The sequence below is a fragment of the Microcaecilia unicolor genome, chromosome 13, assembly GCF_901765095.1.
Source record: "Microcaecilia unicolor chromosome 13, aMicUni1.1, whole genome shotgun sequence".
NCBI classification, from domain to species: Eukaryota; Metazoa; Chordata; class Amphibia; order Gymnophiona; family Siphonopidae; genus Microcaecilia; species Microcaecilia unicolor.
In genome coordinates this window covers 22,672,690-22,691,119 of record NC_044043.1, presented here as the reverse complement: position 1 = coordinate 22,691,119, position 18,430 = coordinate 22,672,690, and the positions used below count along the sequence as shown (strand labels likewise).

Below are 18,430 nucleotides of genomic sequence, written 5' to 3'. Positions count from 1 at the left end.
GGAGAGAGGGCAGAGGGCAGGGACACACACACTCCCACATGCACACAGAAGAAAACCTTGCTAGCCCCCGTTTCATTTGCATCAGAAACGGGGCTTTTTTTACTAGTCTACTAATAGTGCTAAAGCTTTTTGAGCCCTAGGAAACATGTTCTGCTGTAACACTACCCTCCCGCACTCCCATCCCATCCCATGCTTGAACGGCCCTGGCAGCTTTTTTCTATCTTCTTTGTTGGTTGCACTTTGACCCTCTCTTCTACTGTCATATGAGGGAGGGGAAGACATCTTGAGATTGAAATTGGAGAGGAAAATGTTATTAGAATATGGTTGGATTGTTGGTTAATCTTTATCATAATGAAGAAAAGAGGTGTTGATGCCCCTGTGCAAGTCATTGGTGAGCTACTATGTGACTATGCCGAAGTCATAATAATAAAACCACTCTTCAGATACTGCAGCATCACACAGAACTGCCTATATGTGATAGACGTGGTAACTTATAGAGCTGCCTATATGTGATAGACATGGGAACAAAATGCCAACTGTCCTAGTTGTGATGCCAGTGTTCAATCATGAAGGAGTAACCAACACAGAGTAGCAGGTGCAGCTCTGGCCGCCTTCTTAGGATGAATTGTGCAGGTCTTTATCTGCCGTCATTTACACTGTGTTATTGTGTGGGTTGACCTTTTTATCCCCCCTCTCAGTTGGTGGGTAGAAGGATCTCTCTGCTTCCGCTGTATCCCCTCTCTGAGTCAGGGCTGGCCCGCTCTTCTCTAGGCATGTGCATTCATTAACACACATTGAAATCGTTAGTATGCTTTAAAACTGTAATGCACTCAAAATCAATTTTATGCAGTCAATTCTAATGTGCATTAATTTTATTAAATTGAATGTGTGAAATGAACCAAAAAACTATTTCTGAAAATGAACTGAATGTTTATGCCTATGCACCTCCCTGCCCTTCCTCTTTGTGTCTGGGATGGAAATGTCTCTGTCCCATTCCCTGGTGAGGGTGAAGAGCCTGGGAGATCAATGAATATTTGGGTTTTCTATTGCTGATTGGAGCTGTCTTTAGGCCAGAGTGAGTAATGCAGCCACATATAATGCTCCATAGTTGGAGAGATGTAAACCCCTACATATTAGTCCCTCGCCAGGCCCTTCTCCAGACCAAGACTTATCTTCATAGACAGGTTTGTATTCTGATTTTTATCATGTGCACATTGATGGTATGTGTTCAAGGCAGAGTGCAGGATCAGCCTAATGGTTAGCACAGTAACTTCCTGTTTCCTCAGAGGTGGGCAGCCTCTGTGAATCAATGTCGTCGCCTTTGGAAAAACGAGAAAGAAAAGGTAAATTGGTGGAAAGGGGTTTGGGGAAGTTAAGGGTGGGAGGTGATGCCGCCTCAGAAGAGTGTCACCTGAAGCCCCCACCTCAAGTGGCCTAATGGTAGGGCCACCCCTGGGTACAGTACAGTCTCAATTATCTGACCTATATGAGACCAACCCACATAACTGAAAAGCCAGATCATACAGAAAACACTGTGTAACTCCCTCAAACAATTCATAAACAAAGGCATAGAGTCCCCAATTTTCAAACATTCTCCTAAAACAATGATTTGTAATAGAAATAAATGCAATGACGTCACTAGAGGGTCTGTCGGATATGCTGGATGATCGGATAATCAAGACTTACTGTATATCCAATCCATGACTCTACTTTGGTTGTACCACAGAAAGGTGGTATATCCAACCATGTGCCTATAGGTCTTAACACTGCCCTTAAGCTTCCTATTGTCTCCTCCCAAAGTCTCCCTGTTGATGTCCCATTGTGATATTCCTAATGATAATTCGATTATCTCGCATAACTTGTACAATGTAACCCTTAACCAATTTGTAACAATTGTATTCTCTTTATTCATATCTTATTGTAAGCCACACTGAGCCCGCAAAGAGGTGGGAAAATGTGGGATACAAATGCAAACAATAAATAAATAAATAAAACCCATGACCCTTTAATGTAGCAGGATTTCAAAGAGGTTTTTAAAGGTTCCTGAGGAAAAGTCCATAAAAACTTATTAGCTAAGTAGATTTAGGAGAGCCATTGCTCATCCCTGGGCATGAGCTGTGAGAAATACATACACTTTTTAGGATCTGTTGGGTAATTGCGACCCGGGCTGGTCACTGTCAGAGACAGGATGCTGGGCTTGATGGAGTTTCGTCTGACTCAGCCTGGCTTTTCCTATGTTATGAGTTTATGGCAGTTTGCTATTTAGCTCTCTTGGCTGTGATTCATTATTTGGAAATATTGAGACAAATTGAGAGTGTATATATATGGCCGCCCTTGCTCTCAGTAAAATACAGGTCAATGGCTCAGGCTAAAGAGCTAGGCCTCTACAAGCAAATGGCTCATAATAAGAGCTGGGCTTCTCTTAAAAATCCAAAGTCATCTCTGATACGAAATACATTTTTCTGCAGCACAAGCTAAACTGAGTTCTCAGGGAGCTGGCACGGGAGGGGGTCCTTTGCTCTTATAAACATGCCTGGGACTGGCATAGGTGAAGAGTCATGAAAGATGTTTTGGACTAATGAAAGTAGATAAAGGGGTAGATGTACGTAGTTAGAGAGTACTCAGAGGGAGGCGGGAGCTGAGAAGAGCAGAGTGACCGATGAAGTCATCTCGCCAGCTGTGCTTTGCACCCCTTTTGTGTATAGTTAAAACCTGGGACCTAATGAAGTCACCCTTATCGGTTCCTTATCAACTGATAAGGGATAGCAAGTTCTGCTGACAAAGCTGGATCCCATTGGAATCCATTGGGTTGAGACAGTATAAAGGAAGCACCCCGAGAGGTGTAAAACGCAGACGCAGATGCAGAGACGGAGATGCAGAGGAGATGCAGATGCTGATGGAGGAGAGAGACAGAGCACCACCAGAGAGCTGGTGTGTCCTGTGATTCTGTTCCAAGAGGAAATAGAAATTCCTTAGATTTTAACACCTACACTGAAGAGTCACAATCAGAGTTTTGGGGAAGGGGCTTTGTCAAAACGCTGCTAATATTATTTACTGATGTGAACGTGCTGCCAACTCCTAAGCAGGGCTGTGTGACTTCTATGTGGGAACTGTGCTGAGAGGCAGGGCTGCCTAAGGAATATTTGGCTTTTTAGTCTTAAGCATGATGTTGGTTGATACAACACCTTGTTGTGCAGAAAGCACCTTAGTAACAAGAATCCTGATGAACTGGTTCTCTTCCTTTAGGTGAGTTTCAGTCTGGTTAGGGTGGTATTACCACAACTCCGCCCAAGTCAGGAGCATATATTTGCCCCAGTTGTTGTCCTTTCATGCTTCACTTCAACTGCTGCTTCCAGAGATTACACAGGTATCAGCTGTCTTCTGACTCCTGAGAGAGAGAGAGAAATGGCTTCAATGGGGCTCCAGGTCTTTGGCATTCTCATGTCTGTAATAGGATGGATCGGCTCTATTGTCACCTGCGCACTGCCCATGTGGCGGGTCACAGCATTCATCGGAAATAATATTGTGGTAGCCCAGATCATCTGGGAGGGCCTGTGGATGAACTGTGTGGTGCAGAGCACTGGCCAGATGCAATGCAAGGTGTACGACTCGATGCTGGCGCTGCCTCAGGACCTGCAGGCCGCCCGTGCCCTCATCGTCATCGCCATCGTAGTGGGTATCCTCGGTCTCATGCTGTCTATCATCGGTGGCAAGTGCACCAACTGTGTTGATGATGAGTCTGCCAAAGCCAAAATCATGATCGTCTCTGGCATTGTCTTCATCATTGCTGGCCTCCTCACTCTCATCCCTGTCTCCTGGTCAGCCCATAATATCATTCGAGACTTCTACAACCCCATAGTCACGGAGCCGCAGAAGAGGGAACTGGGAGCTTCACTGTACATTGGCTGGGCATCGGCAGCCCTCTTCATCCTCGGAGGGGCCCTGCTTTGTTGCAACTGCCCTCCAAGGAATGCCAAACCCTACTCTGCCAAGTACACAGCTGCTCGATCTGTCCCTGCCAGCAACTACGTCTAAAGAGCTGCCGCCAACTCCAGAGCTTTACATGCCTGCCTGACATCAGCTCAATGGGCAACTGGCCACCAGAACTTTCAAATCTTCTAGGCAAAATGAGAAACTGCTTGGTGACTGCATTATTTTACAGACAAGGATCTCTTCCTGCTGCCATCCTATGTGGAAGAATTTAATGGCTTTTCCTCCTTGTTACCTCATTTATTCAAAGGAGTGTGGACTACTCCGGTTTATAAGAAACTCACTCAGGGAGACAAGACTGCCAAGGATTTGGGACAGTTGCTGCCTCCTGATTGAAGAAACCTTCCAGGAAGGGACAGGGGGTGGTGGTGGAGGTGGTGGTGGGGGGGGGGGGGGGTGGTGGGGGGGGAGAGGGAGAGGGAGGGTGGACAGAAAAAGAATGATGTGTGTTTGTGGTGAGGGAAGGGTTGGGCAGGCAGCTCTCAGCAACAACGAAACTGGCTGGTAGAGAAACAGCTGCAGTTTCGGTGAGAGCAGCAGGTGGGGAGGGGGACAGGATTCAGTCTCCTGCAGTGGCTAAGGGCGCCCCCCAGCAGGAGGAATGCAAAAGTGCAGCAGCAGGGAGAGACCAACAGACCCCCACCCAAAGCTTCAAGGTCATTACAGCAAATCTGAACAGTGTCCCTGCTCTAGGAGGGGGGGAAGGGGGGGAGGTGGGTGCACGACAGCTCCAGATCCGTTTTAGACAGTATTTCTTTCAACAAATTCAAACCTCTATCTGTGGGAGTAAAGAGCACCTCTGGCACCTGGGGCTTTCTGCTAGATGAGGTGGGGGGGGGGGGGGGTGGAATTATAATAGTGAGAAGTAAAAGATTGGTGTGAAATATATCTGTGCTGTCTCTCGCATGTTGTAAAGTGATCATTGCATTCTGTGTGTAGGTTGCTCTGCTGCTTCTCTGGGGGCTGGCTGTACAGCATGGGGTATTGAGTCTCTGATCTACCCCTCTCCCCCCCCCCCCCCCCCCCACCACCATTAGTGGCAGGAGGATAAGAGAACATTCCTCCCTAACCTAGATTGGAAAACTGGTTTGGACAACAGCCGAAAGGAAAGACAGTGACTCCCTCCCCCTCCTCCTCCCCCAGCAGGGCAGTTCCCCCCCCCCCCCCCTTACAGTGCCATGGTGCAGAGAAAGGGAGAGGGAGGGTGGTATCATCAGGCACCTACATTCTCTCTGCTGAAGGTCATTGTGTAGTAGACTTAACACTGACTGCATAAGAGGGAGACTCAGCACTGGCGTAGGGCCCAGGAGGTATTAAACCCTCTGTACCAAGCACAGCCAGGCCAAGATTTTATGTTGTAAATAAGATAGCTCACATTTTTTAAAATCTATGTTTCATTTTTGAAGTTAAGTGTCACTGTTTTCTATAATAAATAACAATGTTTAATGCAACACATTTTCATTTGTTTTACTTCAGTTCTCTGTTTTACTTATTATTTATTTATTAGGATTTATTTACCGCCTTTTTGAAGGAATTCACTCAAGGCGATGTACGGTCAAACATAAGCAATAGACAATTACAGCAGTAAAAAGATTCAAACAGCAATACAAAGTATGGCATAGTATGCTACATTACAATGTCAATTCAATAAAACATTTTAATAGACCGCATGGGGTGTAAGCACAGATGGAACGTAAGATAGATAGAGTAACTGGAGTAAGAAAATATGGGGTTGCAAAATGTGTGACTAGCAAGTTAGATCCTTCTTTGATTAAAAACTTAGGAGACAGCCAAGCTTTCACCTGCTTCCTGAAATAGAGATAGTCTCTTCTTAATTTCAGAGAGTGCATTCCAGAGTGTGGGGGCTACTCCAGAGAATGCAATGTTATGGAATGCTCCTGCGGGTCCTTTCACTATATGAATGTTAGAAGTTCAGCAGAAGGAGAAGGACCAAAGGGAAGAGCTGGGGTAGTTCTTCAAGTAAATTAATCCATCTGATGAAAAAAAATGAATCAGGCACAACTTAAACCCATTCCCCCAGTGCAGCTAGTGTCATCTAGTGCTCAGACAAAACTAATGTGGGCATATCTCAGCTCCTGCAGAGTTAATCTATCTGAAGACAATCAGGCTGCATTCTTCCTTCTACCCCCACCAGAATCTGTCCTGGAATCAGGGTCTTGCTTCCAGAAACTGGATTCTGTCACAGGGACAACAAACACATGTTTGTTCTCCTCAGCCAGGTTTGCTGTGCTGGACTAGGGTATAACAGAAGAGTGCTGTGTCGTAGAAACTGAGCGGAGGGCGCAGATGGAGCACTGGAGGAACCTGATTTACTGGACGGACACAGTGTGTAAAATTTCTAGTCATTTATTCTGGGTGTACTTTTCTGTTTTGTTTTTTTAATGTTAGGTGGAGACAATAAAGTGTGACACAATATTAAAATGCAGCTGCCAAACTATTCTAAGACTTTGAAAAGGAAAGAAAACACCTTTTTCTATGAGTTAAAGCTCGTAGTTGTGCACACTGCCAGGTTATTCTCTAGCTCCGTCTCACGCAGACAGTGTTTCGCACGCTTAAGCCAGTGAACGACAAGAATTTGCAGGGGATTAAAGTGCAGGCTAGCTGGGAGGTGGTACTAGTAAGGGTTAATCCAGTGTGCCTCTTCTTTATATAGAAACATAGAAACATGATGGCAGATAAAAGCCATATGACCCATCCAGTCTGCCCATCCTCTGTAACCAGTGGTGTGCTGGAGCGGGCTCTCATGGGCTCGCGAGAGCCGTTTGTTAAGTTTTTAAGAATTTTGGGAGCCGGTTGTTAAAGTAGGCCTCCCCATGGCTACTTTAACAACTGACTCCCAAAATGTGGGCTTGGGCCCCCTCCTGAATTAATTTTTACTTTGCTGGAGGTAATGCTGGCCCCACCAGCCAAGTAAATAGACTGCTGCTGCTGCTCCCTGCTCCTTGTTTCTGACTCTGAGCATCAGGCTGAGACTTTTCATGCAAGCGCAAGAAGGTTCCATCATGCTGCTCAGAGCCAGAAACAAGCAGCAGAGAACGGTGGCAGTCCATTTATTGGCTGGTGGTGCTCGGCAAAGGTATGCCTAGTGTGCCCACACAAGGGAGAGGAGAGAGAGGCATGTATTCCCCCCCCCCAAAAAAAAAATTTCAGGGCTGGCTATGCCCAGAGAGAGAGCCCGTTGTTAAAAATTTACCAGCACACCCCTGTCTGTAACCCCTAATTCGTCCTGTTCCTAAGCGATCCCACATGCTTATCCCATGCCTTTTAAAACTCTGGAACAGTCCTTGACTCCACCGCCTCCACCGGGACGGCATTCCACGCCTCCACCACCCTTTCTGTGAAATAATACTTAGGTTACTCCTAAGCCTATTCCCTCTTAACTTTGTCATATGCCCCCTCATTCCAGAACTCTCCTTCATTTGAAAAAGGCTCTCTTCCTGAACATAAATGCCCTTGAGATATTTAAACGTTTCTATCATATCTCCTCTCTCCCTCCTCTCTTCCAACGTATACATGTTGAGGTTCTTAAGCCTGTCCCTATAATTTTTGCATTCAAGACTGCTTACTAATTTCGTAGCCGCCCTCTGGACCGACTCCATCCTGTTTATATCTTTCTGTAGGTGCGTCTCCAGAACTTCACGCAGTACTCCAAATGAGGCCTCACCAGAGACTTATACAACGGCACTATCACCTCCTTTTTCCTGCTGGTCATGCCTCTCTTTATGCACCCAAGCATCCTTCTGGCTTTGACCGTCACTTTTTCTACCTGTTTGGAAGCTTTAAGGTCATCAGACACAATCACCCCCAAGTTCCTCTCTTCCTTCGCACACTGAAGCACTTCACCCCCTATACTGTACCGTTCCCTCAGATTTTTGCGACCCAAGTGCATGACCCTTCATTTTTTGGGATTAAACCTTAGTTGCCTAATATTGGTCCATTCCTGTAGCTTCGCTGGGTCCTTCCTCATGTCATTCACATCCTCCAGGGTGTCCACCCTGTTGCAGAGTTTAGTATCATCTACAAAGAGACAAACCTTACCAGACAGCCCTTCTGCAATATCGCTCACTTCTTCGCAATATGGCCTCACTTCTTCTCATCCCCCCCCCCTCCCTCCCATTACCACACTGTGTCTCCATCACCCTTACACTATGCTTCTTCGGTTCACAAACTTTATTGATATATAAACAACAAACACCAAATCCATCAAGCTACAAAGCATTAGACAAGCTGCTAACCAACAAAAATCTTCAACAAGAGAGCCTACGTCAAAAAGTTTATGTAGCAAATCTTCCCTTCCAGCAATTACTCCTTCATATACGTACAAACATAGCCCACCACAAGTGCACAGATAACACAGAGATACTCAACATTTTTAGATTAATTTCTATTCTAAGCACCAGGCATCTCCATGGTATGACAAATAATTATACCACACCGGGGGCACAGATCCACCCTGCAGCAGAGTACGAATCCGTACTTGCACCCTGTGTCCCCACTGCACCACAAATGCACGGGGAGCAATTTAGCATCCCTCCCTTTCTTGTGTACTCTGCAACCCTGTAACTCTGACAAGAGCAACACACCCCAGCAGATGCATCCAGTGCTCTCAGTGGCTCAGAAATGCAGATTTCACTGATAAATCACTGGGAAGCACATCAAAGGAGTACAAGGAAAGTCCATTTAATGGGGCTGGTAGAAATCTCTGGGTTTCTCATAGGACCTTTTCTGGGCTCTCTCCACCCCTTGCTTCCTCTGGGACTCCTGGGCTTCTTGACTTGCCAGGGGCCTTGTCTTGTATAGCTCAATTGTACCCCAACAAATAACATAGGCAGCCGAGACACCTCGTTTTACAATTTCACAACAATACACGAAATACAATAATGACACGACACATGGTATTTTAATATGGCATAACTTGGCCGCAGCTTTATTTAGATACAACACATCTTAACCATGGGTATACCCAAGCTGATCCAGCCTCTGGCTCATTGTCCAACCCAGTCCGCCTTCATAGCAAGACTGACCAATCGTAACCTGAGCTCCCCACCGCCCAGCAAGGGAGCTCAACCGTAAGCGCAGCTGCCCTAGCTGCCTAGCTTACACCATCAGGCTTGGGGACCCTGCCAAAGCTGCAACAGGATATATATATGTACAATAAACATAACATAGGGAGGGCTGGGTGCACCTGGAGCCCGGACGCGAGAAGAGGTTTTTAAACCCCCGCTTTTCTCTCCGTCCTACCAGCGGGGTGCCCCTTTGCAGCGGGAATGAACCCACTCCGCTTCGTTGGCACCCCGCTGGCACGAACGCGCATGCCCCTCGGTGCACGGCGCCATGTTACCTGCGGCTCTGTGCACCTATGGGGCACTGCGCCTATCTTTACACCAAACTGATACCATCACACTGCACTCTGGCAAACACATAACCCCCCACCCCAGTACACATACACGATACCCTGACACAGCCACAAACTGCACCCCAGGAAATAAAATGCAACCCTAATCGTGCTAATTTCATAAAAGACACCTATGTTTACAAAACAATCAGCGTTGCTTCAACAGCAACTCTACTAATTAGTACATAAGACCAGTCTTCTACAGTCTGTGCCCAGGTTATAACTAGACAGCTCTGGGTAGGCTGGGGTGGGGTTTCAACAGAACTCCAGTGGTTGGAAAATAAGGCCAGTGCCGGGCAGACTTCTTTTTTTATTTTAACTTTATAAGAACCATTCAAATCCATACATTTTATGGTTTGGTTTACATCACTCGAATATTCCTCAATCTATTGTTATGGAAGAAGGGAAAACTTTAAAGGTGGAAAAAAAGACTAGAGTTTTGGGAATGCTTTTTGTCTCTTCTCTGTCTCTGGAATCACAGGTTAGCGATGTGATGCAGAAGGCTTATTTTAAACTTAAACCACTTTGATTGTTGTGCTCCTACTTTCTGCAAGATCATTTCAGAGTTATTGTCCTTTTGACTATTTCAGCCCCGTTTCTGATGCAAATGAAACGGGGGCTAGCAAGGTTTTCTTCTGTGTGCATGTGGGAGTGTGTGTGTCCCTGCCCTCTGCCCTCTCTCCCTTCCCCTGTGCTGTCTGTCCCCTCTGCTCTCTGTCCCCTCCCCCCTCGGAGTCGAGTCCTTCAGTGTTAAGTTTCCTGCTGTGCTGTGTTTGTGTTACAGAGATAGTGAGGGCTTCTGCCCTCTCTCCCCTCCCCCCTTTGAGACCTTCACTTACAGAGAGAGCGATTTGATTTTGTGCTTTGCTGTGTTTTCCTTCACTGTTTGTGTTACAGAGAGAGCGAGGGCGGGGCAGACACTCATGGGGAAACCGGATATCTCTCCCCCTTCATACTTCCGGCTGGAGGCTTCATTTAGAACGTTGGTGGTGCCTTTTATATATAGAGATGGTAACTCCCTATGGGGGTCTTTTACTAAAGTGTAGCTCAGTTATCTGCAGCAGGGCCCATTTTATTCCCCTTTATTTAGGTGTAGCATTGAAGCATATTTCCAGGCTTCAGTTGGTTCAGAACTCTGCAGCAAGATTAATCTTTTGCAAGTATAAGTTTGATCATGTTTCTCCCTTGCTGGCTGAGTTGGATTGGCTGCCGGTTTAGCCGAGGATTTCTTTCAAAGACATTGTGCCTTTTTCTTCCTATCTCCCCACATTTGGAATACTCTACCCCTTCCTCTTTGAGGTGACCTTTAAGTCTTTCAAGACTAATTTGAAGACCTGGCTCTTTACACAAGCCTTTGGAGACCAGACTTCCTCCTTCTCCTGTTTAAGGTTTTTTTTCCCCCTACTCTCACCAGTGGCGTTCCTAGGGGGGCTGACACCCGGGGTGGATCGCCGATGCGCCCTGCCCCCCCCCTGGTGCAGCACCCCCCAAGGATGCAGCGCGACCCCCCCCCCCGGTGCAAGCCGCTGGGGGTGTGTGCCGCGTGCCTGTCCTCCGTTCGTTCCATGCTTCTTCTCTGCCCCGGAACAGGAAGCAACCTGTTCCGGGGCAGAGAAGAAGCATGGAATGAATGGAAGACAGGCACGTGCAGCACCCCCGCAACGGCATGCACCCGGGGCGGACCGCACCCCCCCCTAGGAACGCCACTGACTCTCATGCTTTCTCCAGTTTTGAATGCATGTCTTTCATATCAGTGGCGTAGCCAAGGGTGGGCCCATCTACTCTGGGCTCAGGATCCCCAAGCCCCACCAGCCGAAAACTCCCAACAACTGTCCCTCCTGCATACCTTGAAAATAGCAGATCTTCGCCTGCAGCAAGCAGCGACTGATACATACTGCTCGCACTGGCCCCACAGCCTTCCCTCTGATGTATTACCACCTATGCGGAAACAGGAAGTTGCATCAGAGGGAAGGCTGTGGGGCCAACATGAGCAGTGTGTATTAGTTGCTGCTGGTGAAAATCTGCTATTTATAAGGTATGTGGGGTCGGGGGATGTTTGAGAGACCATATGGCATGCAGGCAAGAGAGGGAGCGACCAAATCACTTGTGGGACAAGGCGGAGTTCTTCTGCCCACCCATCTTGGGCCCAGGCCCACCCAAACTTAGGTGTCTGGTTACGCCCATGTTTCATATCATTAATGGAGTTCCTTTTCTTTTTCTAACTGTTTTTACATTGTACACTGCTCTGTAGTACAAAAAACAGAAGAAACCAGTCTTCGCAAAAAAACAACAAAAAAGCAAAACAGCGAAGATGACTAACAAAACAAAAATAATCAAAAAATTAAAAACAAGAAAATATCAAATTTGTATTTAAAAATACAAATACATAAAAAAGTAAAAAAATTAAAAGGACGACACTTGTTCATAAAAAATTAAAACACTTTATTAGCCAAAGGATAGCAGGGAGAAAGGGACTCGACACAGCTGTGTTTCGGCCAGACAGGTCTGCATCAGGAGTCTCTTTTTGAACTATAGCCTTAAATAATCCTTGAAAACAAAGTAAAGCATAAACCATCAGAGCAGCTATAGTTCAAAAAGAGACTCCTGATGCAGACCTGTCTGGCCGAAACACAGCTGTGTCGAGTCCCTTTCTCCCTGCTATCCTTTGGCTAATAAAGTGTTTTAATTTTTTATGAACAAGTGTCGTCCTTTTCATTGTTTTACTTTTTTATGTATTTGTATTTTTAAATACAAATTTGATATTTTCTTGTTTTTAATTTTTTGATTATTTTTGTTTTGTTAGTCATCTTCGCTGTTTTGCTTTTTTTTTTTTTTTTCATTGCTGTGCTCTGCCATGGCAGCTAGAGTGGTATAGCAAGTTTTAATAAACCATAAACCATACTATACGGAGTTTGTCCTGAGGACCTATCACAAAAAATTAAGGTTCTAAAAAATAGTTTAACTTCTCGGTCATGCAATCATCTAGGTTTTCCGTCTGTTAATATGTTGTTCAAAGCGGTGTTGTCACATTCTTTTTGTTTTATGGCAGTTCGTCTCTGGAACAGTCTTCCTGTTGAGATTTGCCTTTTGAAGGATTACTTTAACTTCTGTAAGGCCCTGAAGAGTTATTTGTTTCCCTGCTATTGCCGCAGATATTGGTTTTTAAATTCTTGTTTCCTGGTGTTATTTATTCTTTTCTTGTTTTCTGTTGTAAATTTATTTTTTCCTTTAACTCCTGGTGATTTTATCAGTGTCTTTTAGTTGTTATCTCGCCTTGAATCTCTTATGAAGGAGTTGGCAGTTTATAAATCCTCTATAACATAACTTATCTCCAAATATAAAAGTACAAAAAAAAACATGAAACTTAAATCCTCAACCCCCCGCCTCACAGTGTTTATTTATTTGTTGCATTTGTATCCCACATTTTCCCACCTATTTGCAGGCTTAATGTACCATAAAGACGTTCGCCAAGTCCAGTAGAGAAACAAATACATGGTGATGTTGTGGTTGATTAAGGTTCAGGCACAATGGGGATCGAAGCGAGGAGAGGTTATGTGGAGGGCCATAATTGAACAGGGCCAGCCATCCATAAGGGCGGCCATCTGTAATGAGATACATAACATAGTAACATAGTAGATGACGGCAGAAAAAGACCTGCACGGTCCATCCAGTCTGCCCAACAAGATAAACTCACATGTGCTACTTTTTGTGTATACCTTGATTTGTACCTGTCCTCTTCAGGGCACAGACCGTATAAGTCTGCCCAGCACTATCCCCGCCTCCCAACCACCAGTCCCGCCTCCCACCACTGGCTCTGGCACAGACCGTATAAGTCTGCCCAGCACCATCTCCACCTCCCACCACCGGTTCTGCCACCCAATCTCGGCTAAGCTCCTTAGGATCAATTCCTTCTGAACAGGATTCCTTTATGTTTATCCCACGCGTGCTTGAATTCTGTTACCGTTTTAATTTCCACCACCTGGCCGCCATTGGTTTTCGCCGATAATGGAAACTAATGGCGACCATCTCAAACCCGGCCAAATCCAAGCCATTTGGTCGTGGGAGGAGCCAGCATTTGTAGTGCACTGGTCCCCCTCATATGCCAGGACATCAACCGGCACCCTAGAGGGCACTGCAGTGGACATCACAAATTGCTCCCAGCTGCATAGCTCCCTTACCTTGGGTGCTGAGCCCCCCAAATCCCCCCCAAAACCCACTACCCACAACTGTACACCACTACCATAGCCCTATCCTTGGCCACCTTTAAATCTAGACTGAAAGCCCACCTCTTTAACATTGCTTTTGACTCGTAACCACTTGTAACCACTCGCCTCCACCTACCCTCCTCTCCTCCTTCCTGTACACATTAATTGATTGATTTGCTTACTTTATTTTTTGTCTATTAGATTGTAAGCTCTTTGAGCAGGGACTGTCTTTCTTCTATGTTTGTGCAGCGCTGCGTACGCCTTGTAGCCCTATAGAAATGCTAAATAGTAGTAGTAGTAGTAGTACATGTGGGTACAGTGGGGGTTTTTTTTTGGGGGGGGGGTTTGGAGGGCTCCCATTTACCACCACAAGTGTAACATGTAGGGGGCGGATGGGCCTGGGTCCGCCTGCCTGAAGTGCACTGCAGTACCCACTAAAAACTGCTCCAGGGACCTGCATAGTGTTGTGATGGAGATGGGTATGACATTTGAGGCTGGCATAAGAGGCTGGCAAAAAAAGTATTAAAAAAATTTTTTTTGGGTGGGAGGGGGTTGGTGACCACTGGGGAGAGTAAGGGGAGGTGATCCCCGATTCCCTCCGGTGGTCATCTAGTGATTTAGGGCACATTTTTGAGGCTTGTTCGTGAACAAAAAAGGACCAAGTAAAGTCGGCCAAATGCTCGTCAAGGCTGGCCTTCTTTTTTCCATTATCGGCTGAGGCTGGCCATCTCTTAACCACGCCCCCGTCCCACCTTCGGTACACTGCCAACACGCCCCTTTGAACTTTGGCCAGCCCTGCGACGGAAACCAGTTGAAGCCAGCCAAAATCGGCTTTCGATTATACCGATTTGGCTGGCTTTAGGAGAAGGCCGGCCATCTCCCAATTTGTGTCGGAAGATGGTCGCCCTTCTCCTTCGAAAATAAGCAGGATAGTGTCCATTACGAGCTTTGGTTTTGCTGTGTTGCAGAGTGTAGGCATTTATGTCGGGTCGGTAGGGTATGCCTTTTTGAACAGGTTGGTTTTTAGTGATTTCCAGAAGTTTAGATGGTCGTAGGTTGTTTTCACAGCTTTTAGCAATGAGTTCCATAGTTATGTGCTTATATAGGAGAAGCTGGATGCGTAGGTTGCTTTGTATTTGAGTCCTTTGCAGTTTGGGTAGTGGAGATTTAGGTATGTTCGTGATGATCTGGTTGTGTTTCTGGTTGGTAGATCTATGAGGTCTGTCACGTAGCCTGGGACTTCGCCGTAGATAATTTTGTGGACCAGGGTGCAGATTTTGAAGGTAATATGTTCTTTGATTGGGAGCCAATGCAGTTTTTCTTGGAGGGGTTTGGCACTTTCGAATTGTGTTTTACCAAATATCAGCCTGGCTACTGTATTTCGAGCGGTCTGGAGTTTCTTTGTGAGTTGTTCTTTACATCCTGCATAGATTCCGTTGCAATAGCCTGCATGACTTAGTACCGTTGATTGTATTAGGTTACAGAATATTTCCCTCAGGAAGAAAGGTTTTACGCGTTTAAGTTTCCACATTGAGTGGAACATTTTCTTTGTTGTGGAGTTCACTTGGCTCTCAAGTGTAATTGACTACATAGTGATTTAAACCTCCAGAAGCAAGATCAAGAGTTACTCTATCACAAACATTGAATACAGAGTGTAAACTACTCTGAAAAACTTGTATCAATGACTCAACTAGGAACATCTCACTCACAGCAATGCAGAAATGGTTCCCAGTTTTTGTCAAAGGTTGCTAAGCACTCTTGCTTAAGAGCTGTGAGCTTGCCAGAGCTTGTGTCTTAAGCTGCTAATCCGCGGCACCACTTTTGATATCCAAACATTAGGACAGTGAGGGGCAGACTTTTACAGTCTGTGTCCCGCAAATAACAAGACTGATTTGGACAGGCTGGAGTGGGCTTCAATGGCAACTCCAGTAGTTGGAATGCAAGGACAGTACCGGGCAGACTTCTATGGTCTATGTCTCAGAAATGCCAAAGGAAGACCATGATCAAGTATTTTATGTCACATTCATTGTTGGTTTAATCATGAATTGATAATGAGGGTGACTGTTGGACAGACTGGATGGACCATTCAGGTCTTTATCTACTGTCATTTACTATGTTACTGTGTTCTCTGAGTATTATAGCCAGGCAAAGAAAAAGTACTTGAAGCTGTGGAATGGACAGGTCTGGTGGCTGCCACTGTAACAATAATAGCTTTGAATCTAGAGGTAACAACTTTTAAAATTTAGATAATGTCTGATTGCACTCAAGCCAAAAAGGTTTAATACTGGGATATTCCCACCAGATATTTAAAAAAAGTGATGAGCCCACCATAACCTCTCCAACAACCCAATATCGGGTGAAAAAAATGCGAAAGACGGACTAGGTTGAGATACCAATGATACAACAACTTAAGTCCAAGCTTGATCAGATTGGCTGAGATAGACATCTTAAAAGTATTCTGGTGGATATATTGTCAGTCTCTATTAGCTAAGACACCACCCAGATTTCTCTCACACTGGGCCATATAGGTCAACTTCTGAGAGGACTCCCCAAATAGCAAAATTAACTTTCTCTGAGAGGCTTCATTCTGCATAATTTCCTCAGAAGGGGTTAACTTCCCACACAGTCAATCCATGAGAGAATGGCTATGGAGTAGATGACAAATCTGAAGATAAACATAAGAGACCTCTATCATATTTCCCCTCAGTGGTCTGTTATCCAAGCTGAAGAGCCCTAGACGCTTTAGCCTTTCCTCATAGGGAAGTTATCCCATCCCCTCTATCTTTTTCGTCACCCTTCTCTGTACCTTTTCTAATTCCACTATATCTTTTTTTGAGATGCAGTGACCAGAATTGCACACAGTATTCGAGGTGCGGTCGCACCATGGAGCGATATGAGGGCATTTATAATGTCTTCATTTTTGTTTTCCATTCCTTTCCTAATTATACCTAACATTCTATTTGCTTTCTTAGTTGCTGCCACACACTGAGCAGAGGGTTTGAAAGTATCATCAATGATGTCACCTAGATCCCTTTCCTAATGTGAAACGTAGCTATAGTTTGGGTTCCTCTTTCCCACATGCATCACTTTGCACTTGCTCACAATAAATGTCATCTGCCAGTTGGATTCCCAGTCTCCCAGTCTCGTAAGGTCCTCTTGAATTTTTCACAATTCTCTTGCGATTTAGCAACTTTGAATAACTTTGGGGTCCTTTTACTAAAGTGCACTGAAAAAAGGCCTTTTCAAAAATTTTTGCCAAAATGGACGTGCGGCAAAATAAAAATTGGCATGCATCCATTTTGGGTCTCAGACTTTACCACCACGTATTGACTTAGCAGTAAGTTCTCACGCGTTAACCATGCGGTAATCATCTACATGCATATAATGACGATTACCGCCTAGTTTCTGCTGTACACAGGAAAAAAATTATTTTCCAGCACGCACAGCAGACGCACACAAAACATGAAATTACTGCCTGGGCCACACGGTAGCTGGGCGGCAAATCCAAATTGACGCGCATTGGGCGTGCGTAGACACCTACGCGGCTTAGTAAAAGGGCCCCTTTGTGTTGTCAGCAAACATGTTTACCTCACTAGATACTCCTATCTCTACATGTTTTATAAATATGTTAAAAAGCAGCGGTCCCGGCACAGACCCCTGAGGAACCCCACTATCTACCCTTCTCCATTGAGAATACTGACCATTTAACCCTACTCTCTGTTTTCTATATTTTAACCAGTTTTTAATCCACAATAGGACACAACCTCCTATCTCATGACTCTCCAATTTCCTCTGGAGTCTTTTATGATGTACTTTGTCCAAGGGGACTAAGAAGTAAATCCCCAGCGTATGTCTAGCTACTGTGACCTGGCTGAGAATGAACTTGGCTAAGTGTGGTTTCCTGAAGAAGCTGATGCGAAATGGGTCTGTAGGGAGCACACAGTTCTAAGCCAGTCTGCTGGGGTGGAACCACTGATCACACAAACTGCACTACTCAGATAAGTTTCTAACTTTGATATTTTTTGTGCGCTATATGTGGCAGTGTTGAGTAGTGCTCGTGAGGTGCCGTTGAAAAATACAACATAGTATAAAAATTAAAAAATGTAAATATATAAAAACATTTTTTTGCTCAAAATGTGTTCTAGCAGGTTTTTGAGCAATGATTACTTGTTGTACTGTGGGCAGAAGAACCACTAAAAAGAGCAGTGTTTCCATTTGATTGTCGCAGCTTTATGAGATCTTTTTTTCCTCCTTGAAACATGAGTTCTTCACTGGTTTTGTTTGGAGTAGTTTTACTGCCCTTTTCAGTGAAGCTGGTCTCTGCTTGGCTTGTACATTTTCAAATGCCTTTTGAAAATCCAGATACACAATATCTTTCCGGCTTACATTTATCCACATGTTTGTTCACCCTTCAAAGAAATGCAGAAGATTGATGAGGCAAGATGTCCCGTCACTAAATCCAAGTTGGCTTTGTCTCATTAATCCATGCTTTCGAATATGCTCTATAATTTTGCCAGGCACCGATGTCAGGCTCACTGGTCTATAATTTCCTGGATCACCTCTGGAGCCTTTTTAAAAAATTGGCGTTACAGTGGCCACCCTCCAATTTTATGGTACCATGCTTGATTTTAAAGATAAATGACATATTACTAGCAATAGTTCTGCAAGTTCATTTTTCAATTCTATCAGTACTTGGATTAATACCATCCAGTCCAGGTGATTTACTATTCTTCAGTTTGTTAAATTGCACCTTTACATCTTCCATGTTTCTATAGATTTCATTCAGTTTTTCTAACTTGTCAGCTTTGAATACCATTTC

At 45.0% G+C, this 18,430-nt stretch overlaps 2 protein-coding genes across 4 annotated transcripts in view; both read left to right on the top strand.

Annotated features, from left to right (window-relative positions):
• The window catches only part of LOC115482473 (claudin-4-like), a 189,110-nt gene that overhangs the window by 136,285 nt on the left and 34,395 nt on the right, over positions 1–18,430 (top strand). The gene's annotated exons all lie outside the window — the stretch shown is intronic.
• On the top strand, positions 3,324–4,378 carry CLDN4 (claudin 4). Its single transcript, XM_030222251.1, has one exon. The coding sequence runs from the start codon at positions 3,406–3,408 to the stop codon at positions 4,033–4,035; it is 630 nt and encodes a 209-aa protein (XP_030078111.1). The 5' UTR covers positions 3,324–3,405; the 3' UTR covers positions 4,036–4,378.